This window comes from Diorhabda carinulata, chromosome 4 (genome assembly GCF_026250575.1).
Source record: "Diorhabda carinulata isolate Delta chromosome 4, icDioCari1.1, whole genome shotgun sequence".
Lineage (NCBI taxonomy): Eukaryota > Metazoa > Arthropoda > Insecta > Coleoptera > Chrysomelidae > Diorhabda > Diorhabda carinulata.
The window spans coordinates 21,860,479-21,887,650 of record NC_079463.1 but is presented as its reverse complement, the minus strand read 5'-3'; the positions used below and the strand labels follow the sequence as shown (position 1 = coordinate 21,887,650).

Sequence of the window (27,172 nt, the reverse complement as noted above, 5' to 3'; positions counted from 1 at the left end):
TTATAATTTTATGACAGCATCTACGTAGGATCTACCTCATCTGAACACTTGCTGATTATCTTCTACTGTTGTACATTTTTTTCGTAAAAAATTGAATTTTTGTGTATGAAGAATACATCAAATCCCGGAAATACGCAGTGACCATTTCTTAGAGATATTACCCCTTAAAAATCTTCTCGTTTAATCCAGAGAAATTAAATTAATAGATGTACAAACTATATTTGTTTTTCTTATTATAAAATCCTACATTTCAAAATTAGTGTACGTCAAATAAAATTAATTAGACGTTGTCTAATTATTCTAATTACGGTCCTGCGTCTGCACATTTTGTTGCAAATCCGCGCATCTCTTTGATGTTACAATTTTATTGTCACATGCTCTCGGAAACCTTTCGATATCTATTCGATATTATAGAAACAAAGACTTTGATTAACTTCGTGTCTATAGGAAACGTTTGCATTTAAAGGTTTTCCTTTCGAAATCGAGTTTGTTTGTAAGAGAATACATTAATTTTCTAACCAACGAAGTAGAAACTGTGAAAATTGAGTTGGTATACTTGTATGTATTCGCGAAAATCGGATGCCAGAAATTATTTTTTTACTATCCTATTAACTGCGCCAGTTAACCATTGCTATTATAAAAGGTATACTTCAACTACTATTATTTGAAGGACTGTAAGTAAAAAATTTCAAAATTGATATCGAAGGGAGCCCCAAAAATGTGCTTATAACAATTTTTCCCACAACAAAATAAAGAATTACACTTTTTTTTTAAATGAAATGATCTTTCATAATCACATGTCATAAGGTCCGGTGAGCGGGGAGGCCAATTATTTCCTCGTTCAGTCACTTATTTGGATCTTGGTGATTTACATTGATACTAGAATGAGGTGAGGCTCTATTATGAATGGAGCAATCTCAACAACTGGTTCAATCATATATCGATCGATATATTAACCTGAAACTTAAGTTGGAAATATCTAGATGTATAAATTCGTAGCCAACTTTTGATTTCTTTGTAATTTTTATTGAAGGTAGTTTACTTTCAGCCCCTGAAGACGATAAATTGGTTATCGAAACGCGCGTCAGACAGTCTAATAGTCAGTGTTGGTGTAGTGGTAGTGATCAGTGTGAATTTCCAGAAATTTCCAACTTAATCTTTGTCCATGAAAACATTTCTTTGGTTAGTAGACTTTTTCTTGGAAACGAAGAAGTTTTGTGAAATTGTTAGAGTCCTAAAGAAAAGGGTGGGGATAGAGTGGTCATTCGTTCAATCACAATTTTCTTTTGGTTGATTCCTTGGACTTATACCGAGGAAATGAGAAGCTAAAATATAAAATGTCTGGTCTTGATCTAACTGTTAGCTCAACACCAGCACTTATTGTGTATATTTTTGGTTTCTTTTTTAATAATTTTGTATTTTTTTTTTGTTTCAGCTTCCCATTTCCTCGGTGAAAGTTCAAGGAATCCTGAAATCAACTGAAAAAAAGGGATGATTCGTTGCTTGTAGCAGGCAGATTGAGACTATGGAATCGGATCAACCCTATCCCCACCCTTATCTTGATAATAGCTTCAAAGTGGAAACTGAATGGTCGAGAATTTTCAAAATTCTAATGCAGTTCAACTTGCGAACCTGTTTTTTTTATTCATAATTATATTAATATAAATTCAAAACGAATATTTGCCAATTTCGTAATACAAATGATCGTTGTGGGATTGTGGCAATTCAAAGGAAACTGGTTGAAGAAGATTTTATATTTCACGTATTTTCAATGAATGAATGTGTATTTTGATGAGAAAAAAATCTTCCAGATTATTAATTCCGAGTTCAAAATCCATCGTATTTCGATCCGGTTTTAATTTGATATATAGAGGTTAAAAAAATTTGAAATAAAAACAAATCGACGTTTTCTGTTTAAATAAAAATTTCATCTATGATCAGAATAAAAAGGATTCCGGTTTGTTTAATTTTGTAATGTGTACCGGGGAGGCGGCGTAACCAAAATAAACAAATTACATATGCATCAATCTAATAGAACATTCGTACAAACAGCCCTAGGGCGTTTGTACGGTTATGCTGGTGATAGGAATCCGGGAGAGAATACCCGGATTGTCCCGGAGTATCGACCGAGATGCTCTTATCTACCTACTACTGGCGTGGCATCTTTGTAGGCGTGACCATGCGCTAATAGTTGCGCGGCTAAATAATAAAAACTTACGACTTACGCCGTATCGATATCTGTCCTGTCAGGTGAAAATAAACGAGAGAGACAAAAAAAATATCCTTTTCCATTATTTTACCGGCGGTTACGTTTCATCCGAAATAAAAATTACAGCACAGTCGCCACGGTGAAGTGATAAAACATGACAACCGACCACGGGTTCTGATTGGTCTACTTTTTATTAGAACAAAACACACATACACACACACAAAAAAGACTACTCGGATTCTCCTTGATTCGATCTGTTTTCTTACTGTCTTGGTTCGTTTTTCGTTATGGTGTGTTTCAGTTTTATGATATGAAGACGTTGGAATTTTCAGTGGTTTCGTTTCTATATATACTGTGTGTCTAAAATGAGATTTAAATCGGTAGCGCGAAAGTGGAATAAAGGTAGGGGACAATCTGTATTATTAATTGTTTTTTTTTTCATTTTTTCTATCTCATCACGAAAATATTTCGATAATCATGTTATTAAGTATTTAGTTGAATATACGGGGGGTGATTTAGATTTAAGTCGTTTGCTCAGTATCCTAAACTGGATGTCTTGTAAAACAACATACTTGGACATCAAGTTATAAGATGTAAAACATCGATTCTTCACTGAAATACATATCTAGGAAGGTGCATCATAATAATCGTAGTGGTTGACTGAAGATTGAGTTCAGATCTTCTAGACCGAGCTCTTCACAACATTCTCAACAAACACCAGGAGAAACTGGCCAAATAAGTGGATCTCGCAATTGAGATTGACCAGATCTGATACAGCTAAAAATTAAAAATTGAAACAAATTCACTGGTACGCAGAAGGCTGTAATCTATAAGGTTTATTCTTTTGATACTTTGTATTCTGGATGAGTAAATGATACCAGTTCTAAATTGAGCAGTGTATAAACATAATAATGCATATTTAGAGAAATTATATTTGAAGAATAAAGCTTAAAGTAGACGCACTAAACACGTAGACACAGACCTCATAAAATGATGATTGCTACTCAAGTTTTGGGATAGATTTTTTCGCCAAAACGAATGTTTCTAATATCTGTAAACATCAAAAATACCACTCGTATTAAAACACGTTCTGAATTTTTTATTAAACAATCAGAATATTTTAGAAATTCTATGGGTTAATTTACTCGCGATTGTTAGACAATTTAACATCTGTAATGTCTTGGTGAGGATTAAATCCAGTGATGCAACCTCTTATACCTGTATTGGTCAACTTTTTTTCAGTCTTCTCGCGTTAACAACTCCTCTAGTAGTTGGTTTCTATAGTTTTTTGGTGTTTGATGATCCTCTCTTGTACAGTAGTCACTTCCAGATCCACGTCAATTTTGTGATTTGCTACATACCATGGAGCATCTTCAAGTTAACGATTAGGATCTTTGAGTGATATTGGTATTAGATATGAAAACGCAGCCCCATAGCTCCATTCTATATCTCGATATATCTAGGTTTGTAGATAAGGACTTTGGATTTTCTCCCTATCAACGTATGTAGTTTTATTGCTTTTATAACAAGTTGTTTTCTTTTTTTTCGTGATCTGCTTGTGCTTCCGTATTTTTAACTTAAGGACATTTATTGATTTGGTCTCATTAACTTTGATCCTCTTATTTGTAGCCTTGTAATTGATCAAGATGAGCCTGGACATTGTTTGCTGATGTTTGTCTTCAGCAATAGTTCCTGTTGTTATATACTGTATTTTTGTTATACAATATTTAAAATAGGGGGCCTAGTAAGCTACCTTGTGGCACCCCTGTTGCTATAGTAAAATCTTTCTCATTAACTTTAGTTTAGGAGAAAAGTTCTTTTAATTTTGTAAAGCAGTACTAGGTGCCAGATTGTGTCAAAAGCTCCTCCGATATCGAGGAAAACAGCAGAGCAGCGTGCAATAGTGAAAAGTTCAGATTTCTCCTCATTAACTTTTATTTGAAAGGTTCTGTTGGTTAAATAATATTTCAGAAGTAGATATTAGAATAGAGGAAGAGTTCTTTTCATTTTGTATGGCAGTACTAGGTGTCAGACTGTGCCAAAAGCTCCTCCGATATCGAGGAAAACAGCAGAGCAGTATTCTTTATTTTCCAGGGCTTTATTCATTTTCTGCGTGAGTCGGTGGACTTATTGCACTGTAGGAATCCAAATTGATGACAGGGGATCCAATCTTGTGGAGGCAAAGAAAAGAAAACAATGTCTATTGATAGATGTCGCTATGTAAGGAAAAAACAATCTTCTCCAGACCAAAACAACTTTAGCACAGCCAAATGGTGATGAAGAAAAATAATAATAAACATTAGGATGTTAATGATAATCAGCATCAATATTTGAATAGATTTCTTCAAGATATATTCGCTGTAAACATCAATTAACATCCTGGAGAAGATTTCTTTTCACATGGTGAACTTTTTTTACAAATTCCCTACATTTTCCTGCCTTTTGGAGACGAATTTGTATTTGATTTAATGTTTAATACGATTAAATGAAATTGCGTTGGCAGTTAACGTGTTAAATCCATTTGTATTATGATTTTGGTTAAACTATGATCAATTTATTGCGATTTACGTAAATCATATGAACTGATAAAACAACAATTTCTCTCATTCTCTTTTCTACGTGTGTCATTGCTAAAAATAATGGAAAGATAATGAACAATAGATTATTAAAGTGTTTGTATTTCACTTAATTATAATCACGCATGTTTTCATTTTATAGAATGTGAATATGTAAACGAATTTTTTTTAATGTTAAGATGACAATAGTAAAAGTAAAAAATTGCGGTCGGGTTGCACCAATTAAGTGATAGAACGTGTCGTATCGCCGCAGTACCAATTTATTGTCTGATAAAATATTAAAAATCCGTTCAAAACTCGCTACGTTTCATTTTGCATAATTAGTGGATTCGCATTAGAAACGACCCTGAAAAAATAAACACACTCTATGTAAAAGTGAATTTTAAATTCACACCCTGTATATACATAAACAAGATTTGATTTAGTTAAAAAAAACGCGAGTTCTAAATATTTTTTGCTAACGTTAGATCGAACCCATTAAAAGTTGCTTGAATTGTCCATTAAAACATAACATGCGAGTGCTTTTGTGTTTTGGGGGTGAAATAGTGTGAGTGATGCGAAAAGGGCTTTCGCAAGTCAAAGGAGAATATAATTACTGTCCGTGTGAGTTCGGTAAATCAACTTGGGTTACTTGTTTGACGATTTATTTGGGGTCAAATGGATCAGTAGCGCCGGTTTCATTTTTTTTTTATAACAGTCGATTTTTATATGATAGTTTGTCTCAAAATAGGCTTCAATTCCTTCAATTACTCCTTGATTTTAGTCAGCGAACATTTTTTTGCGATCAACGAATAGCAAGTAGTCACTGGAGGCCAGATCTGGACTAGACGGTGGATGAGGCAGCAATTTCTTCAATTTAATCATTGTTGCTATCAACTTGTGATTATCTTTGTTTTTTTTTTCGATGTATGAGGTCTTTTTTTTATTTTTGCTCTAAAACGCTCTTAAAACTCTATGTAATATTAATTGCAAATAGTAGAGCATGCGCACACCAAAATACTGAAACCATAACCTTCACAACTGACTGTTATATCTATGGACGCTTCGAACCTGGTTCACCAACTGCAGTCCACTCAGATGATGGTGATAATGATCCGGAGTGAAGTGATGGATCCATCGATGGAAAAAATCTGATTTATTACGTGTAAACATTGCTCTGAATCATCAACATGTTTGTTTTTGATCGGCTATGAGTAAACGCTGAATCAAAAGCTTTCCAATGGTCAAATGCTCATGTATAATTTCTTTCTTGTGGATTTTTTTGATGTTTTTTGGAGTAACCACCTCAATTGGACAAAGCAGTATCCAGTTAACACTTTTAAAGCCATCGCTGAGCTTGCACCGTATTTTTTCTCATCAAAAATGATAAATCAACACACGAAGTTGTTTGAGTACATTGTTTTGAAAATAACGAAAGTAGATTCACTTAAATGGCTGTCACTTTATTCTGACAGATCGAAATGTCGTGAAATTTGACACATTGACAGTTCGTACTTCATAAACGTCATATAAATTTGACAGTTACGATTTATTGAGTGATGTAATATAATTCATAACTTTTTTATTAAATGTAATACACCGTCCACAAATTTTTTATTAATGATTATGTACAATTTTTTAGATACATTGTTTTTTAAATCGAGTCAATAATTTTTGAAAATATTGTACGAGAACCACTGAGAGTATTTATGTTTTTTTTTTGGAAAATTATTGGTTATTCTGGTTTAGAGTGCATTATGATGTGTTAAGGGGATGAACGTCTATATGCATCACGCTTCCATAGTCACCTCTAACTGATTCCAGACATGGAATAGGGGAGATTTCAAGTGGTAATCCAGGTAATTCGTGTCAATTGGATCTATACTTAACCACGATTCCTACCAATCGTTTATGGAATATTTTTCTATGTTTTTTTTTAATAATAAAAAATGATTCTTGTGCTGATTGTTAATCGTATCAAAGTTATACGACTAATTAGCAAACGAATCGCTTTTATCGGAACTATATATGGGTCAATTTGATTCACGCAACTTAACATGACATTTCTTGCATGGAAAAGTAGCAACTAACCTATAATGTCACTTGCTAGTCCGACCGCGATAAGGGAGGATTAGGAGGGTGGTTATTAGTTAACCCCTCCGAAGTAGTTTCGTGTTCTTTGGCCTTTTTTTTGTTATTCGAAACAATTTAAGAAATACGAATGACGTTTAGGAAATCATGATTCTGATAAGAGGTTGCTTTTAATAATCGGTTTATTATAAACGAAAGGGTTGAATCAAGAATATTCAGTATCTTCGTTTACCCTAACCTCGGAATTTGTAGATGAATAAGAAGAAGTAATTAGAAATTAAATTGACAAAGAAATCTTCGTGGACTAAAAGTTGTGACAGAGGGCGGTCATGGTTATGGTTAACTACAAATTAACTAACGCCCAAACGAATCAGACACCAAGGCTTGAACTTTATAACTCCACTGGGCTTTTTCGGGTACTTGAATCTCGCTCGTGGAGTTTTGGGTACTCGCCGATGGAAAAGTCTGCCGTTTCTTCATTTTCCATTTCCACCAGCAACACTTAATATATTACTGCCATCTCTTGGATGGAATTAAACTGCAATATCGAGGTAAAAGATGACATTAAACCCTCCTCGAGGTGTTGCGTCTTCACGATAAATTTGGGCATCACACAGCGACTTTAACGCAGCCAATACTGGTGGAGACGAAACTTGATCATCCATTTTATCGTACTGACTTCTCACCATGTGATTTTCAAATGTTTTGATCTCATAGATAGCGCAGTATCGAGATGAAAAACGACCTTGTATCCTCCGAGAGGTGATGCTTCTTCACGACAGCTCTGGGCTTCACACAGTGACTTTAACACCACCAAAACTGGTGGAAACGGAACATGATCATCAATTTTATCGTACGGATTTCTCATCATGCGATTTTCTAATGTTTTGATCTCATAGAAATCGCAGTATCGAGGTGAAAAACGACTTTGTACTCTCCGAGAGGTACTGCTTCTTCACGATAACTCTGGGCTTTACACAACGACTTTAACGTAACCAAAACTGGTGGAAACATAACTTGATCTTGCATTTTATGGTTCTGATTTCTCACCATGCGATTTTCAAATGTTTTGATCTCGTACAAAAGTGTTTGAGACGAACGTCATGTAGAAACGTACCTGAAAACAGCCGTTTATCTATTTTAAAGTCCAGACTTATCGCGCTGTGTGTGGACCTCGAAGAAATGGATTTGGAGACATGCGTCAAGTGGAAATAGAACGGAAAACAATCCATCATCCATTTTACAGTCTAAACTGATCGCCATGTGTTTTTCAAATGCGTAGATCTCGTAGAAGAGGCCCAGAAGAAACTCGATCATCCATTTTACAGTACAGATTTATCACCATATGATTTTCACATATTTGGATCTCCAAGGAAAACATTTAGAGATGAGCTTCAAGTGAAAGCATAGAGCTGTTTTTTGTAAAAAAAATTGTGCTCATAAAAAGTTTAGTTTTTATTTGATTGACAGCAAATATTCCTCTTCGTAGGAACATCATTTATTCGTGATATCGATCGAAAAATTACTTACCGGAATCATCCCCCTTTTCCACAAACAAGCTCTTAATAAACCGCACCCATCTTATAGGGGATCGTATTCGACGACTTTCGTAAATTCTTCAAAAACTTTTTGACGTTTTGAATTTGCGTAGTGGTATCAATGAGACCTTTTCATAGTTTCATAAATTGGACGCATATATTCAAAAAATTACAAAAATCTTTTAATAGAGAATTGGAAATGATTTAACGACCGAGTGCAATAACGATTATGTCCTAGGGACTGGTTCTTTAGATCAATTTGTTATAGTAGAAGTTAAAGTGTATTTGTGCATCGATTCTTGATATTTTTAAACCGCACATCGTATTTTCTTCCAACGAATCTTTCGATACATCGATAGCGAATTCAATTAAGCCTAAAATACCAACGACAAATATTATAGAATAGATTCCGTGACGTATTCGTCGTTCTTTGTCTTGGTCTTATCTAGTAAAGTATCTCAAGCTCGAGGAAAATTTTTTTTTCGTTTCCTCCCTTCGCAGGCGAGATCCTAACAGAAAACAGGGGTAAGCTCTAAATCACCGGACATGCAAGTGGACAGTCTTATCGGTGACATAAAGGACAATATGGCGTAACTCGCGTGTCGTACTTAGATTGCGTGTCGTCTTGGATTTTCCTCCGAAAACGTTTCGCGAAAAGCTCGACCGTTAATGCTTTTCATGCCGCGTCGCATGAAAAGAACACAAGCGGCACGGATTCTAATGTGCGTTTTATGACAGTTCGTCCTTTCCAGTATTCAATTTCTTAGTTCGGGGTTTACTTGTTCGAATGAAAAAATCACGGCATCGTTGACAAATTATAATGTGGTAAAGTCGAAATAATCGATTTCGTATACATTCCAACTTATCTAAAGCGACGAAATTGATTCGGAATACTTTTTTGAGATATCAAAATCCAGCTGCTTTTCAACGGCAATGTATACCAGAGGCGCAAGCTAAAATCGGACATTGAGTAACTTCGAGTCCTCGAAAGGCACTTATGAGTAGTTATCGATAAATTTTCGAGGCTTTTACATTATGCTTGAGCAAAAAAACGAATAATGATAAGTTGAACGTACACTAAAACTACGCTTAATAACAGACCAGTCGAACATTTACGAAGAGTATTCAAAAATTCCGATTTATATTTGCACCACCCTCGTATATATAGTTAAGTTCGTAGTGTAATAGGAGATGAAAATCGCTAGAAATAAGGTTCGGACTGTACGGAGGATGATCGAACACGTTCTTACCAAATTCCTGTCAAGTTCGTAGCGTGAGATCGAGTTTTATCGTGGAAATGGAAGTTGTTTGTTAGTTACGAGAGATTCTAGGTGGAATAAGAGATGAAAATCGCTAGAAACAAGGTCCGGACTGTACGGAAGATGATCGAACACGTTCTAACCCTATTCCTGTTAACTTCCTAGTATGAGATCAAGTTTTATCGTGGAAATGCAAGTTGTTTGTTAATTACGAGAGATTCTAGGTGTAATAAGAGATGAAGATCACTAGAAATAAGGTAGGTCCGGACTGTACGGAGGATGATCGAACACGTTCTAACCCTATTCCTGTTTACTTACTAGGGTGAGATCGAGTTTTATCGTGAAAATAGAAGTTGTTTGTTAGTTACGAGAGATTCTAGGTGTAGTAAGAGATGAAAATCGCTAGAAACAAGGTCCGGACTGTACGGAGGATGATCGAACACGTTCTAACCCTTTTCCTGTTAACTTCCTAGTATGCGATCAAGTTTTATCGTGGAAATGGAAGTTGTTTGTTAGTTACGAGAGATTCTAGGAGTAATATGGGATGAAAATCGCTAGAAATCAGTTCCGGACTGTACGAAGACTTATCGAACACGTTCTTACCAAATTCCTGTCAAGTTCGTAGTGTGAGATCGAGTTTTATCGTGGAAATGGAAGTTGTTTGTTAGTTACGAGAGATTCTAGGTGTAATAAGAGATGAAAATCGCCTAAAACAAGGTCCGGACTGTACGGAGGATGATCGAACACGTTCTAACCCTATTCCTGTTAACTTCCTAGTATGCGATCGAGTTTTATCGTGGAAATGGAAGTTGTTTGTTAGTTACGAGAGATTCTAGGTGTAATAAGGGATGAAAATCGCTAGAAATCAGTTCCGGACTGTACGAAGACTTATCGAACACGTTCTTACCAAATTCCTGTCAAGTTCGTAGTGTGAGATCGAGTTTTATCGTGGAAATGGAAGTTGTTTGTTAGTTACGAGAGATTCTACGTATTATAAAAGATGAAAATCGCTAGAAACAAGGTCCGGACTGTACGGAGGATGATCGAACACGTTCTAACCAAATTCCTTTCAACTTCCTAGTATGAGATCGAGTTTTATCGTGAAAATAGAAGTTGTTTGTCAGTTACGAGAGATTCTAGGTGTAATAGGAGATGAAAATCGCTAGAAACAAGGTCCGGACTGTACGAAGACTTATCGAACACGTTCTTACCAAATTCCTGTCAAGTTCGTAGTGTGAGATCGAGTTTTATCGTGGAAATGGAAGTTGTTTGTTAGTTACGAGAGATTTTAGTTGTAATAAGAGATGACAATCGCTAGAAATAAGGTCCGGACTGTACGAAGAATTATCGAACACGTTCTTACCAAATTCATGTTAACTTCCAAGTATGAGATCGAGTTTTATCGTGGAAATAGAAGTTGTTTGTTAGTTATGACAGATTCTAGGTGTAACTAGAGATGAAAATCGCTAGAAATAAGGTCCGGACTGTACGAAGAATTATCGAACCCGTTCTAACCAAATTCCTGTCAAGTTCGTAGCGTGTGATCGAGTTTTATCGTGAAAATGGAAGTTGTTTGTTAGTGACGAGAGATTCTAGGTGTAATAAGAGATGAAAATCGCTAGAAACAAGGTCCGGACTGTACGGAGGATGATCGAACACGTTCTAACCAAATTCCTTTCAACTTCCTAGTGTGAGATCGAGTTTTATCGTGAAAATAGAAGTTGTTTGTTAGTTACGAGAGATTCTAGGTGTAATAGGAGATGAAAATTGCTAGAAATAAGGTCCGGACTGTACGAAGACTTATCGAACACGTTCTAACCAAATTTCTGTTAACTTCCTCGTGTTAGATCGAGTTTTATCGTGAAAATAGAAGTTGTTTGTTAGTTACGAGAGACACTAGGTGTAATAGGAGATGAAAATCGCTAGAAACAAGGTCCGGACTGTACGGAAGATGATCGAACACGTTCTAACCGAATTCCTGTTAACTTCCTAGTGTGAGATCGAGTTTTATCGTGAAAATAGAAGTTGTTTGTTAGTTACAAGAGATTCTAGGTGTAATAGGAGATAAAAATCGCTAGAAACAAGGTCCGGACTGTACGAAGACTTATCGAACACGTTCTTACCAAATTCCTGTCAAGTTCGTAGTGTGAGATCGAGTTTTATCGTGGAAATGGGAGTTGTTTGTTAATTACGAGAGATTTTAGTTGTAATAAGAGATGACAATCGCTAGAAATAAGGTCCGGACTGTACGAAGAATTATCGAACACGTTCTTACCAAATTCCTGTTAACTTCCAAGTATGAGATCGAGTTTTATCGTGGAAATAGAAGTTGTTTGTTAGTTATGACAGATTATAGGTGTAACTAGAGATGAAAATCGCTAGAAATAAGGTCCGGACTGTACGAAGAATTATCGAACCCGTTCTAACCAAATTCCTGTCAAGTTCGTAGCGTGTGATCGAGTTTTATCGTGAAAATGGAAGTTGTTTGTTAGTGACGAGAGATTCTAGGTGTAATAAGAGATGAAAATCGCTAGAAACAAGGTCCGGACTGTACGGAGGATGATCGAACACGTTCTAACCAAATTCCTTTCAACTTCCTAGTGTGAGATCGAGTTTTATCGTGAAAATAGAAGTTGTTTGTTAGTTACGAGAGATTCTAGGTGTAATAGGAGATGAAAATTGCTAGAAATAAGGTCCGGACTGTACGAAGACTTATCGAACACGTTCTAACCAAATTCCTGTCATGTTCGTAGCGTGTGATCGAGTTTTATCGTGAAAATAGAAGTTGTTTGTTAGTTACGAGAGACACTAGGTGTAATAGGAGATGAAAATCGCTAGAAACAAGGTCCGGACTGTACGGAAGATGATCGAACACGTTCTAACCGAATTCCTGTTAACTTCCTAGTGTGAGATCGAGTTTTATCGTGAAAATAGAAGTTGTTTGTTAGTTACAAGAGATTCTAGGTGTAACTAGAGATGAAAATCGCTAGAAACAAGGTCCGGACTGTATGAAGACTTATCGAACACGTTCTTACCAAATTCCTGTCAAGTTCGTAGTGTGAGATCGAGTTTTATCGTGGAAATGGGAGTTGTTTGTTAATTACGAGAGATTTTAGTTGTAATGAGAGATGACAATCGCTAGAAATAAGGTCCGGACTGTACGAAGAATTATCGAACACGTTCTTACCAAATTCCTGTTAACTTCCAAGTATGAGATCGAGTTTTATCGTGGAAATAGAAGTTGTTTGTTAGTTATGACAGATTATAGGTGTAACTAGAGATGAAAATCGCTAGAAATAAGGTCCGGACTGTACGAAGAATTATCGAACCCGTTCTAACCAAATTCCTGTTAACTTCTTAGTATGAGATCGAATTTTATCGTGATAATAGAAGTTGTTTGTTAGTTACGAGAGATTCTAAGTGTTATAAAAAATGAAAATCACTAGAAATAAGGTCCGGATTGTATGGAGGATAATCGAACCCGTTCTAACCAAATTCCTGTCAAGTTCGTAGCGTGTGATCGAGTTTTATCGTGAAAATGGAAGTTGTTTGTTAGTGACGAGAGATTCTAGGTGTAATAAGAGATGAAAATCGCTAGAAACAAGGTCCGGACTGTACGGAGGATGATCGAACACGTTCTAACCAAATTTCTTTCAACTTCCTAGTGTGAGATCGAGTTTTATCGTGAAAATAGAAGTTGTTTGTTAGTTACAAGAGATTCTAGGTGTAATAGGAGATAAAAATCGCTAGAAACAAGGTCCGGACTGTACGAAGACTTATCGAACCCGTTCTAACCAAATTCCTGTCAAGTTCGTAGCGTGTGATCGAGTTTTATCGTGAAAATGGAAGTTGTTTGTTAGTGACGAGAGATTCTAGGTGTAATAAGAGATTAAAATCGCTAGAAGCAAGATCCGGACTGTACGGAGGATGATCGAACACGTTCTAACCAAATTCCTGTTAACTTCTTAGTATGAGATCGAATTTTATCGTGATAATAGAAGTTGTTTGTTAGTTACGAGAGATTCTAAGTGTTATAAAAAATGAAAATCACTAGAAATAAGGTCCGGATTGTATGGAGGATAATCGAACCCGTTCTAACCAAATTCCTGTCAAGTTCGTAGCGTGTGATCGAGTTTTATCGTGAAAATGGAAGTTGTTTGTTAGTGACGAGAGATTCTAGGTGTAATAAGAGATTAAAATCGCTAGAAGCAAGATCCGAACTGTACGGAGGATGATCGAACACGTTCTAACCAAATTCCTGTTAACTCCTTAGTATGAGATCGAGTTTTATCGTGAAAATAGAAGTTGTTTGTTAGTTACGAGAGATTCTAGGTGTAATAAGAGATGAAAATCGCTAGAAACAAGGTCCGGACTGTACGGAGGATGATCGAACACGTTTTAACCCTATCTCTGTCAAGTTCTTAGCGTGAGATTTAGTTTAATCGTGAAAATAGAAGTTGTTTGCAATTACGAGAGACTCTAAGTGTTATAAAATATGAAAATCGCTAGAAACCAGGTCCGGACAGTACGGAGGATGATCGAACACGTTCTAACCCTATTCCTGTTAACTTCCTAGTATGAGATCGAGTTTTATCATGGAAATGGAAGTTGTTTGTTAGTTACGAAAGATTCTAGGTGTAATAAGAGATTAAAATCGCTAGAAACAAGGTCCGGACTATACGGAGGATGATCGAACACATTCTAACCCTATTCCTGTTAACTTCCTAGTATGAGATCGAGTTTTATCGTGGAAATAGAAGTTGTTTGTTAGTTACGAGAGATTCTAGGTGTAATAAAAGATGATAATCGCTAGAAACAAGGTCCGGCCTGTTCGTAGGATGATCGAACACGTTTTATCCCTATTCCTGTCAAGTTCTTAGCATGAGATTGAGTTTTATCGTGAAAATAGGAGTTGTTTGTTAGTTACGAGAGGTTCTAAGTGTTATAAAATATGAAAATCGCTAGAAACAAGGTCCAGACTGTACGGAGGATGATCGACATTCAATGATTAATGATCAGAACTGCCAGTGATAGAAATATAAACGAAGCTACTATGTGGATAAACCTCGTAACATTGTTTTCGACTGGCACATCTGCCTTTTCTTATTTAGCAATCCCTATAATTGACACGAGAGCTTTTATAAAAGAAAATCAGACTTCAATCTAACAATTTCCTATTCAATAAACGGTTCCCTACGTACCTTCGAAGGCTCCTCTACAATATACGTCGTATCTTCCGGTATCATGACAGTCCTATTTCCGGTTTAGTTCTTCGATTCACTATTATTAACGAATTCTATTAATCGTATTACGACATTTCTATTTCGCTTTTTATTTCTGAATATAGCAGAAAAATTAATTATTTTATAATTCGTTTTATTATATTTATATTGATGTTTAAACTGAACCGGTCCTGATTTTCGATAATTCTATTTGGAATAAAAGGCTACTGCCGGTTTGTTATCAAGCAAACAATTCGAAGAGATCGTCTTCATCATTCTTAAGTTTCCACGATATTTCCGCCCGTGATTAATTTAAGGTATGTACATGCGTTCGTATTATTTTTCAAAACTCATTTACTTGTCTTTCCGTAACATCGCTCAAAGAACATCCTGTCTTATGTTTGGTTCATCTCTTTTATTTCGTTTCGTCTATAGACAAGAAATAATATACTCGAATCGAAGCAGATGCTTTTTAAATTGTTGTTCGCGAATGTATTTATAAAGAAATAGGTCTAGATACGAAATAAACTATTTGGAAGTGACCTTTGGTATGGAAGACAACTCCAAAAACTGCAAAGAGTACAGCAAATATCGACGAAGAAACGTGACTGCTAACGGCGATAACTCACTCAATTTTTTCTTTATGGAGGTCTGGTTAGATCCTGTGAGAATCGCCATCTCCTACAGGTTGTCCTAGTGGTGGCGGGTATAATTCTAGTAGACCTCTTAGGAGGATACTCAGAAGCAGCTCGGACTAGACCAATGCGGACGTGGAGAATTTCTTAGACAGTAAACCTAAAGGAAGTTTGGAGTGGTGAACTTTTATCCAGCTTCACAATGGTAAAGTTTATCTTCAGTCTCTGAAGACGATAATGAAGTACAAACACCAGAGTGTACTCATTGTGGAAAGAACTCAGATGTTGTCGATTACAGGTTTTTCGTTTGTAACCACTAGAGGTAGAGAGAATTCTTGGGCAAAAGAATGTAGACAATTAACGATGTTTTAGTAGAAACGTGTTACGGACAGTTCCACCAACCAGAAGTAATATCAAGATAGCCCCTTGTTGGATGGAGATGATGGAAGATGGCGGTTTAGTGGGTATGCTATGGGAGATCCACATATCCATCAGTTTTTATTTCCTAGATTTTTAAAAAAACCTTCGTGAGTGCTTTATGCTGATACCTTTCGATAAAAGCTTTCTTTATCATTTCAAATCATATTTATCACTTTTATTCTAAAGCACAGAAAGTCTAATGAGGTTAGATCATGTGATCTAGCGGACCATTACACTATTTTCCTTGTTCTAAAGTTATAAAGAGATGTCGCGATGCACCAGATCTATATTAATGAGTCTTTGGAGTGAAAACAGGAATTTCTATGTTTATTTGAAATATTGTTTATTGTTTGTTGTATCTTTATACCTAACCTCAAACTTATTTATGGTTTTCGATGTACGTGGTCTTTCAACTCCAAATTTTTTTATTATAAAAACAAAATGAAAACATTTTAATATTTATTATAATATTTCGATGAACGGAACCTCTTTTATTGAAAATCGTGTTTGTTTTGTCACTCAAGTTAGACAAAAACGAATCTTGAAATAGGAAGGTGAAGAACAAGAAGAAGAAACAGAAAAAAAATGAATAGCAGTTAGTGCACATATAATTTGTTTAAGTAATTAAGCATGAATATATTTGTAGTCGAAGGATCGCTTATAACATTGAGTTCGACTGGAAACGGAGGCCGTTCGAAAGAGAATTCCTTCAAAGTCACGTCCGAAAATCGTTTTCATCAATAGTTAATAGCTGTGTAGATTTACGACCTTTGTTTTTGATCAATGTTGCGTTGCGTTCGTGGCTCGTTGCAGGGCGAGTGTGTTGTGTGTTGAAAATAAAACCAAAGAAGAGAACCTGAACCTTTTGTCATATTTAGAATCATATCTTGTTTCCGTTTTATTTATTCCGAGAAATTAGGTATGCCGCGGACATGTTAAATTTAACGTTGTCTTCTTTCTTTCGACGCAAATATTTACTTCGAGTTCAACCGTTTAAATTTCTTTCAATTGTCTTCACTCCAGATGTTACATGTCTCGAAAATTATTCAATATATATATATATATATATATATATATATATATATTTATATATATATATATATATATATATATATATATATATATATATATACTACAATAGAATACGAACAATTCCTAAAAATTGATATTTCGTAAATATATTCTGTCGTTCTTCAGAGGAGAAAACAACTACCTTCCTGGCTAAGCCTCGACGAATATTGAAGAGCGTGACGTCAATCGACCTTTTTGTCAATATTAACATCCCCAAAGGCTCGCAAGGAGGGATTTGTAACCATAGAGATCATAGAGAAAGTTATTATTAGTCTGTTTAAACTAAAGGCTATATAAAAAAAGATCACTGGGTGGTTTACTGATCTATATTATCAACGTTGGACTGAAGCTATAAAAATATGGGGAATCCCCACCAATCGCTCTTTTGACAGAGTCTAACATACCAACTTTCTAAATAAATTGAGTCACCATCGATGGACATCACTTCAGAAAAGTTTGACATCAAATGATGTTCTCTAGATATGCAATTGGAGTAGAGGCGATCTGCTTGACCTTGAAGCAACGAAAATTTGGAAAAACTGGTGGTATAGCTCCGGATTTGGTCCTGTCTGGATATAAAATATGAAACATCATCACAAATTCGTCAGTTGGGTGTTGAGGTCATGACCTGTATGAAAATCCGCAAGAACAATGTCAAAAAAAAAATAATATTTCGATAATATATTCTGTCGTTTTTCGAAGGAGGAAACAACTACCTTCCTGGCTAAGCCTAGACGAATATTGAAGACCGTGAAGTCAATGGACCTTTTTGTCAATATTAACATCCCCAAAGGACCGTAAGGAGAGATTTGGAAATGGTTTTTATTAAGTATATTTTCTTATAAATTTGTTTTTATATAAAAATGAAAAATTATTAATTGAAAATTCTTCGTTTTCTCGTAGAATGAAGTGAGACAATGTTATAATTGTTGGATAGAGGAGCCCGTGCGGTAATAATCGTTGGGGTGATCGCGTTGCTGTGGCCATCAAACAATTTTCGCCGTAGTGTGTGAAATGACAGGAACTAAACTCGGTTTCTTAATACTTTAGCCACGTGTCCTGTTCCCGAAATTACCGACGGGGATCGTGTCTAAATTGGGTGCTGCCAGAATCATATCCTCCATGAAAAATTACTTATAGCGTATAGAGGAGGAGGTTTACAGTGTGTGAACACATTCTGATAGCGGCCCATCGCTAAGTAAAAAGTCATGTACTGAAAATCTTTCAAATTTTAATGAGTGACGTATTTTACGAAAAATTCTTTCTAACGGAAACCGATAAGTTTCTCATTTAAAATTGACAGATGTACTTTTAGAAAAATCAATTCGTTTCGGTGGTGTGTTGGATTTAATATTGAAGTCTCAAATTACCCCTACGAGACGTAATATACGCAGGCACTCATTCAAGATATAAATAGAAAAAATCAACAGAAAAAATTTGAATTAAGCATATAATTAGAATTTCTAGAAACGTATCAGTATGAGTCGCTATAGATTGTGAATAATGGACAAATTCTTTTATTAGAGTCTCTCAAACGTCAAGATTCAGTTTGAGTAACATGAAATTTCTCTATAAAAAAACGTCAACAAAAAATGACCCCGCCATTTATGTCCAAATAACTTTTAAGGGGTTATTCGAAAAGCAATATGTGAAAAAACCATAAACTAATCAAGGTTTAAGTTAAAGTTATAAAAATCTTTAATTCGAATTGATTACCGGTTTCAAATAAAAAAATCTAAGCCACTTCTTTGTTATTCGAAATATATTGAGTTTATTTACGTTTTTTTTTCAATATTTCATGTAACTATTAATCTCTAAACATTTAAAAATTTTTTTACAGCTTCGAGGAATATTTGAGATCGATGTCGTTTTGATTTTTCTCCTAAACTTTCTCCCACTCTTCATACATCAAATTTTTATGTTTTTTTGCCCACTGCAACCCCTAAATGTTAATTTGTCGTCTTCAGGGTTTTTTTTTCATTCCAAATTTCCTTTTCTCGCTGTAGAAGTACTAAGAAAGATCTTGGTTATCTTGATGTTTTTGGATTATTAATTTTTTCCGTACGCCTCTGTTGACGATCGTAAAACCACCTTGAATAAATCATCATCAAAACATAGTGCGCAAAGAAAAATAAGTTCGTAAAGAATAACATAAAAGTTATTAAAGAAGTGCATGGAATATAAACCATAAAAAAATTGGTATCGTTTCCTGAAATCAGCACGATACGTAAGGACATTAGGGACATAGTGTCCTTTAACAAAACCACGGGGAGACAGTGCTCGAAGTCATTAGCTCTTCGATGTAGTCACGTAAACAGTCTACTCAATCATAGTCGTCGAACGTACATTATTATACAAAGGACAATTGGAATTTAATTCTAATTTAGATCAAATATGAGTTGAAGTTTAAATTAATTTAATGATATCTGATTTTAATACAAAGATCATCTACTACTTTATGACAATACTAAATTACGTGATAATCGTTAAGATTAAGCTGTTTTCTATGTATCGGTTAGTCGGATCCATCGTTTTGTCACCCCCTATAAGCGACGTTACTCTATTTCCCGCAGAGATTGAAAGATCGCTGATAAAAGATAATCTCCCATAAGTGATACTAAAACACACTTCGGAGTCCAATAGTTCTAGATATACATGATGACCAAAAAAAAATAGAGAACACGTTGTAAAATTCTATAATCCAGGATAAAAACGACTTTTTATGGAAAGGCGAGATCTCAAAAAATCTAAAAAACCATGAGATATGAAATATAAAGTCGATTCTCAATGCTTAGACTGCAAGATGTGAAGTTTCAAGAACTGCTGGAATTAGAGCCGAAGTAGCTTCCCAAAGAACACCCTGCAGCTAGAGCTAGATCGAGACTAGATTTCATATATAATCTACAAAGAAAAAGATATAGAGAGACTGAAAGATATAATAGAGCTCAAAGATAATAGATTTTTGAGACTGCAAGCTTTGCGAAGCTCCTAACTTTACAAACTATGATAAAAGTTTCAAGAACTGCTGGAATTAGAACCGAAGTAGCTTTCCAAAGAACACCCAGCAGCTAGAGCTAGATCGAGACTAGATTTCATATATAATCTACAAAGAAAAAGATATAGAGAGACCGAAAGATATAATAGAGCTCAAAGATAATAGATTTTTGAGACTGCAAGCTTTACGAAGCTCCTAACTTTACAAACTATTATAAAAGTTTCAAGAACTGCTGGAATTAGAATCGAAGTAGCTTCCCAAAGAACACCCTGCAGCTTGAGCTAGATCGAGACTAGATTTCATATATAATATACAAAGAAAAAGATATAGAGAAACCGAAAGATATGATAGAGCTCAAAGATAATAGATTTTTGAGACTGCAAGCTTTACGAAGCTCGTAACTTTACAAACTGCGATAAAAGTTTCAAGACTGCTGGAATTAGAGCCGAAGTGCTTCCCAAAGAACACCCTGCAGCTTGAGCTAGATCGAGACTAGATTTCATATATAATATACAAAGAATAATAGATTTTTGAGACTGCAAGCTTTACGAAGCTTCTAACTTTACAAACTATGATAAAAGTTTCAAAAACTGCTGGAATTAGAACCGAAGTAGCTTTCCAAAGAACACCCTGCAGCTAGAGCTAGATCGAGACTAGATTTCATATATAATATACTGAGAAAAAGATATAGAGAAACCGAAAGATATGATAGAGCTCAAAGATAATAGATTTTTGAGACTGCAAGCTTTACGAAGCTCCTAATTCTACAAACTATGATAGAAGGTTCAAGAACTGCTGGAATTGGAACCGAAGTAGCTTTCCAAAGAACACCCTGCAGCTACAGCTCAATAGAGACTAGATTTCATATATAATATACAAAGAAAAAGATATAGAAAGACCGAAAGATATGATAGAGCTCAAAAATAATAGATTTTTGAGACTACAAGCTTTACGAAGCTCATAACTTTACAAACTATGATAAAAGTTTCAAGAACTGCTGGAATTAGAGCCAAAGTAGCTTCCCAAAGAACACCCTGCAGCTAGAGCTAGATCCAGACTAGATTTCATATATAATTTACAAAGAAAAAGATATAGAGAAACCGAAAGATATGATAGACCTCAAAAATAATAGATTTTTGAGACTGCAAGCTTTACGAAGCTTCTAACTTTACAAACTATGATAAAAGTTTCAAGAACTGCTGGAATCAGAACCGAATTAGCTTTCCAAAGAACACCCAGCAGCTAGAGCTAGATCGAGACTAGATTTAATATATAATATACTAAGAAAAAGATATAGAGAAACCGAAAGATATGATATAGCTCAAAGATAATAGATTTTTGAGACTACAAGCTTTACGAAGCTCCTAATTTTACAAACTATGATAAAAGTTTCAAGAACTGCTGGAATTAGAACCGAAGTAGCTTTCCAAAGAACACCCTGCAGCTACAGCTTAATAGAGACTAGATTTCATATATAATATACAAAGAAAAAGATATAGAGAGACCGAAAGATATGATAGAGCTCAAAAATAATAGATTTTTGAGACTACAAACTTTACGAAGCTCATAACTTTACAAACTATGATAAAAGTTTCAAGAACTGCTGGAATTAGAGCCGAAGTAGCTTTCCAAAGAACACCCAGCAGCTAGAGCTAGATCGAGACTAGATTTCATATATAATATACTAAGAAAAAGATATAGAGAGACCGAAAGATATGATAGAGCTCAAATATAATAGATTTTTGAGACTACAAGCTTTACGAAGCTCCTAATTTTACAAACTATGATAAAAGTTTCAAGAACTGCTGGAATCAGAACCGAATTAGCTTTCCAAAGAACACCCAGCTGCTAGAGCTAGATCGAGACTAGATTTCATATATAATATACTGAGAAAAAGATATAGAGAAACCGAAAGATATGATATAGCTCAAAGATAATAGATTTTTGAGACTACAAGCTTTACGAAGCTCCTAATTTTACAAACTATGATAAAAGTTTCAAGAACTGCTGGAATTAGAACCGAAGTAGCTTTCCAAAGAACACCCAGCTGCTAGAGCTAGATCGAGACTAGATTTCATATATAATATACTGAGAAAAAGATATAGAGAAACCGAAAGATATGATAGAGCTCAAAGATAATAGATTTTTGAGACTGCAAGCTTTACGAAGCTCCTAATTTTACAAACTATGATAAAAGTTTCAAGAACTGCTGGAATTAGAACCGAAGTAGCTTTCCAAAGAACACCCAGCTGCTAGAGCTAGATCGAGACTAGATTTCATATATAATATACTGAGAAAAAGATATAGAGAAACCGAAAGATATGATAGAGCTCAAAGATAATAGATTTTTGAGACTGCAAGCTTTACGAAGCTCCTAATTCTACAAACTATGATAGAAGGTTCAAGAACTGCTGGAATCAGAACCGAATTAGCTTTCCAAAGAACACCCAGCAGCTAGAGCTAGATCGAGACTAGATTTAATATATAATATACTAAGAAAAAGATATAGAGAAACCGAAAGATATGATATAGCTCAAAGATAATAGATTTTTGAGACTACAAGCTTTACGAAGCTCCTAATTTTACAAACTATGATAAAAGTTTCAAGAACTGCTGGAATTAGAACCGAAGTAGCTTTCCAAAGAACACCCAGCTGCTAGAGCTAGATCGAGACTAGATTTCATATATAATATACTGAGAAAAAGATATAGAGAAACCGAAAGATATGATAGAGCTCAAAGATAATAGATTTTTGAGACTGCAAGCTTTACGAAGCTCCTAATTCTACAAACTATGATAGAAGGTTCAAGAACTGCTGGAATCAGAACCGAATTAGCTTTCCAAAGAACACCCAGCAGCTAGAGCTAGATCGAGACTAGATTTCATATATAATATACTGAGAAAAAGATATAGAGAAACCGAAAGATATGATAGAGCTCAAAGATAATAGATTTTTGAGACTGCAAGCTTTACGAAGCTCCTAATTCTACAAACTATGATAGAAGGTTCAAGAACTGCTGGAATTGGAACCGAAGTAGCTTTCCAAAGAACACCCTGCAGCTACAGCTCAATAGAGACTAGATTTCATATATAATATACAAAGAAAAAGATATAGAAAGACCGAAAGATATGATAGAGCTCAAAAATAATAGATTTTTGAGACTACAAGCTTTACGAAGCTCATAACTTTACAAACTATGATAAAAGTTTCAAGAACTGCTGGAATTAGTGCCGAAGTGCTTCCCAAAGAACACCCTGCAGCTAGAGCTAGATTGAGACTAGATTATTCAAGATACATCAAAATATTTATGAAATAGAGGCTGCAACATCAATTTATGGAGAAGGATCCATCCCGTTGTAGGGTGGAACATCTTATACAGATTTGGTACTGTTAGAAGGATCAATAATTGATATTTTAGAGCGACATGTCCCTTTTATAGGTAACGGACATGTGATATTCGTTAATTATTACATCAGGTTCTTGTCTGTATACTTAACGAACTATAAAATAAGCTAGAAATTAAGTTTTAAATTAGAATGGCGCGCGATTCACTTCGAAATAAACAAATTCCAATTAGATAGTTGATTTCCACTTGAAAATGAAACTTAGACACGCGATCACGTGACCTATTCGTCTTACACATCCCAAATTACATTTCTATATTATAGACATTATAACTAGACCGAAGACTATCAATTTGACATGTACGGAACGAGGAAATTTACATCGATACGTTGCGTACAGGATGAAACAATAAAATTTGTTGATTAACATTAAAACTTGTTATAATAAACAAACAAATTTCAATTAAATGCGCCCGAGATATTAGGATAGCGATGATGAAAGTTAAAATTAAAATTTTACGAATTTAAGACCGACTTTAGTGATGACGGGGTGTAGTTAAAATAAAGAACGACCCCTAAAGATTGAGGAGACAAGTGGTGCCAACTTGGGATATCCTGAACGACTTTAATAATAATTCGTAGCAAATACGAGACTTCACTCACTTAATTAACTCTAATTAAATTCCGCTAAAGATACGACCCATAACTTGACTCGTAACTAATAAGAAAATTAACTTATAGTTTCTTGTATCATTAAAGAAAAAAATTTATGTAATTCGTTGAAGAAATTGATAAAATTTTTTATAATTTCGATAAATTGGATAATTCAGCGAAATAAAAGACACCCAACATCAAATATTGGACAGATAAAAAGAAAGGAATTGAAAAGAATAAGAGATCATGGAAGATATGTATTGAAGACAAGGAAGAAGAAGAATTAACAACAACTTGACAAGGGAAAATCACAGAAAAAGATTGATAAGGAAAAGTGAGTTGTGGTGATAAAACAGACACTTTAAGTTGAATTCAATACGTTGATTCTTGGTAGGACAAGTGGAATGTTTAAGTTTTGTGGAAGGATAAAGTGAAAATTTCCTCTAAAGGGCGTAAATTAAAACGTTTGAATAGGACAACATCTGTTGAGGTGAATTGATTTTGCGAGGGAGCTAATTAGGGACTTATAAGACATTTTACGATGGGCTTCTTTATGGAAAATGATTTTTTATAGTAGGTACGAGGGTTGTGCATAAAATAAGATTATTAAGGTGCTGCGAATGTTGAGAATGCTGTTAGGCAATATTTGGTGAGATAAACTTGTAGTTTGGCTTCTTTTCTAGCGGTTTACGCTATGACGAGCTATCTACAAGTACCTTTTTATCTTGGCAGTGAAAGATAGAACTTTGTATGAAATGTATCAAGTTTTGAAGCATATTCGTATGAAATTTCATTGTAATATGACCAGTATATTAAGCAAAATCCATGTGTGTGTATTTATATTGAATACAGTTGGGTTACGAACATTTTTCATTAAAAAAACCGTAATATTTTCCGATTTTCCACCTGTTTCTGAGACTGGAACACTTTTTTCCCTAAACCTTCTGTATATTATGATTTTTGTTGACAATACTTCAAAATATTGTGCATTTTATACGATGAAGTCGAAGAATCCGCTTCCGTTAAATCGTCAGGAATAAAAAATTAACAACGAAAAAATTAAAACCGAAAAAAACGCTATCAAATATACAAGACGACAAAATCTGCTTTTTATTTTAATCAAAACACCCTGTAGTTCATTTCCGATATAAAATTTCTTTCGCTTGTTATAATTACGAAAACGAAAAATGTTGAAGTTGATACGGGGGAAATCAAAATAAGGTGAAATAGATTGTTTCCAATAAAATACAGGGTGATTTAAAAATTATATATAAGTTTTGGGGTAGAAAATTCACATTTCAAACCAATAGAAAACAGATTTAACAAAAATACCAAAATTATTGGTAGTTTACCTGAATTGGACGTTTTGGCAGATGTTTCTATCAACGTGTTACTAGATATGTTGAGATTTTCGGATTTCGCGCTAGATCTTTTCCGTTTTTAATTCCTTTTTTGTGGTATACTCATCGCCGATAATTTCACTTTTCTTTTCAATTTTTTCGGTTTCCCTACTTGGAATAATTTGTAATTATCCTAAAATTATTAGTAAAACTTTCGTACCCATTCGACAACTAAAATATTTGTTTCAATATCGATAATATCGACAAATTCAATTGAGGATTTTGAAAAAAGTTTCATACGGTTATTGGAATGGTGAAAAAATCGGTTTTTAACTAAAACGATGACAAAATTTGAAGTCTACGTTGAGAAATTTCCAATTATTGCTTCACCTAACCTCAAAATTCAGCCTTAGAGGCGCTATTTAACCTAAAGAAGTGATAATTTAGTGAGGAAGCTGAAGTGAGACCGTATTTTGGATCAGAGCCTTTCTGTGGGTCATAGAGATGTCACATCAACACAAACTCATTGAATGTCTAAGGGATGAAACGGGATCTTATTAAAAGGACATTCCAAGCCGAAAACTCAGCTATGAAATTTGAAAAACTTCTCGAAATGTCCAGAATTGACTTTAAACTGATGGTAGGTGATCTATCGGTTCAAATACTATGATATTTTGATCCATAACAGCCAAAAGAATAGATTTACATAAAAAATGTATATAATTTTTTTGTAGAGCTTTTTATGTGTCTCAATTTTTGTTTAAAACTTTTTTTTCTAAAATCAATATTTTTGAAGATATTTAATGAAAATTTGGAGGAGACTGAGGGCAAATTAAACTTCGTAGACAAAAATCCTTTTAGGGAATATCTTCTCTAATTAAGGTAAAATCTGGGGGCTCCAATTCTCGATCGATATTTAAATCTGTTCTTTTGACTTTTATGATTCAAAAGATCTCGACAGGATTCAAATTGATTAAGGAACCACGAAAAAATTAACGAATATTTTGAATTATAACATCCAAGAAAATATATTTACATAAAAAATGTATATAACCTTTTTTTGTAGAGCTTTTTATGAGCCTCAATTTTTGTTTAAAACTCTTTTCTCCAAGGTTTTTGGTAGGTGGATGAATGGAGAGATAAATGTTGAAACAATTTTTTAATTATACAAAAAAATATTGAGCTAAACATACTCGTACAATTTTCCAATCAATTTGTATCATGAGACGATTTTTTCGAAAGTTATTCCCCCGTTTTTAAGTACCAGTTTGTAAGTTGGAAACTGAAAGAAATCCCGTGTTAAATGGCCCATTTATCATATAAATATCACTGCTATAAAACGCAATGTGTTCGATTTTACAAACTGCATCGTATTTCATTTCTCTAACATAGTTTCTCTGTTAGATATTTCGATATCTTATACGGCGGACACCCTTTACAGTCGGCAGGAACATCAAGACCACGAAAATTCGTAACACTCACCCATGAAATTTTTATTTAACGAGATTTATCGTCTTTTTTTCTACCATTTCAATTTAAACAAACATTAAAATAGGAGTTAAATTATATGTATATATCGACTTTTTCGAATTGCCGGTATATGGGCGTGAACTTTTCGTTATTTGATACGTTCAAAAACGGCTGCTCTCGCTTTTATCGCCTTTGAGGATACGATTTTTTTGTTTTCCTTGTAATAAAAAGAGGATTATCAGGGATATACGCGTTCGGCATAAGTTACTTCTTTTTTTATAGATTTCGGCTTTTTCCATCTTTTAAACTTAAATCAATCTGTATATTAAAAATGTATTTTTTTCAACTATTACACTATTTATATAGGA

At 34.6% G+C, this 27,172-nt stretch overlaps 1 protein-coding gene across 1 annotated transcript in view; it reads left to right on the top strand.

Moving 5' to 3' along the window:
* Nucleotides 1-2,337: 2,337 nt before the first annotated feature.
* LOC130893298 (transcription factor hamlet-like) overlaps nt 2,338-27,172 on the top strand; it is a 111,648-nt gene continuing 86,813 nt past the window's right edge. The window contains exon 1 of the mRNA XM_057799281.1: nt 2,338-2,611. Within this exon, the coding sequence (XP_057655264.1) occupies nt 2,575-2,611 (37 nt within the window). The 5' untranslated portion in view covers nt 2,338-2,574. The remainder of the gene's footprint in view (nt 2,612-27,172) is intronic.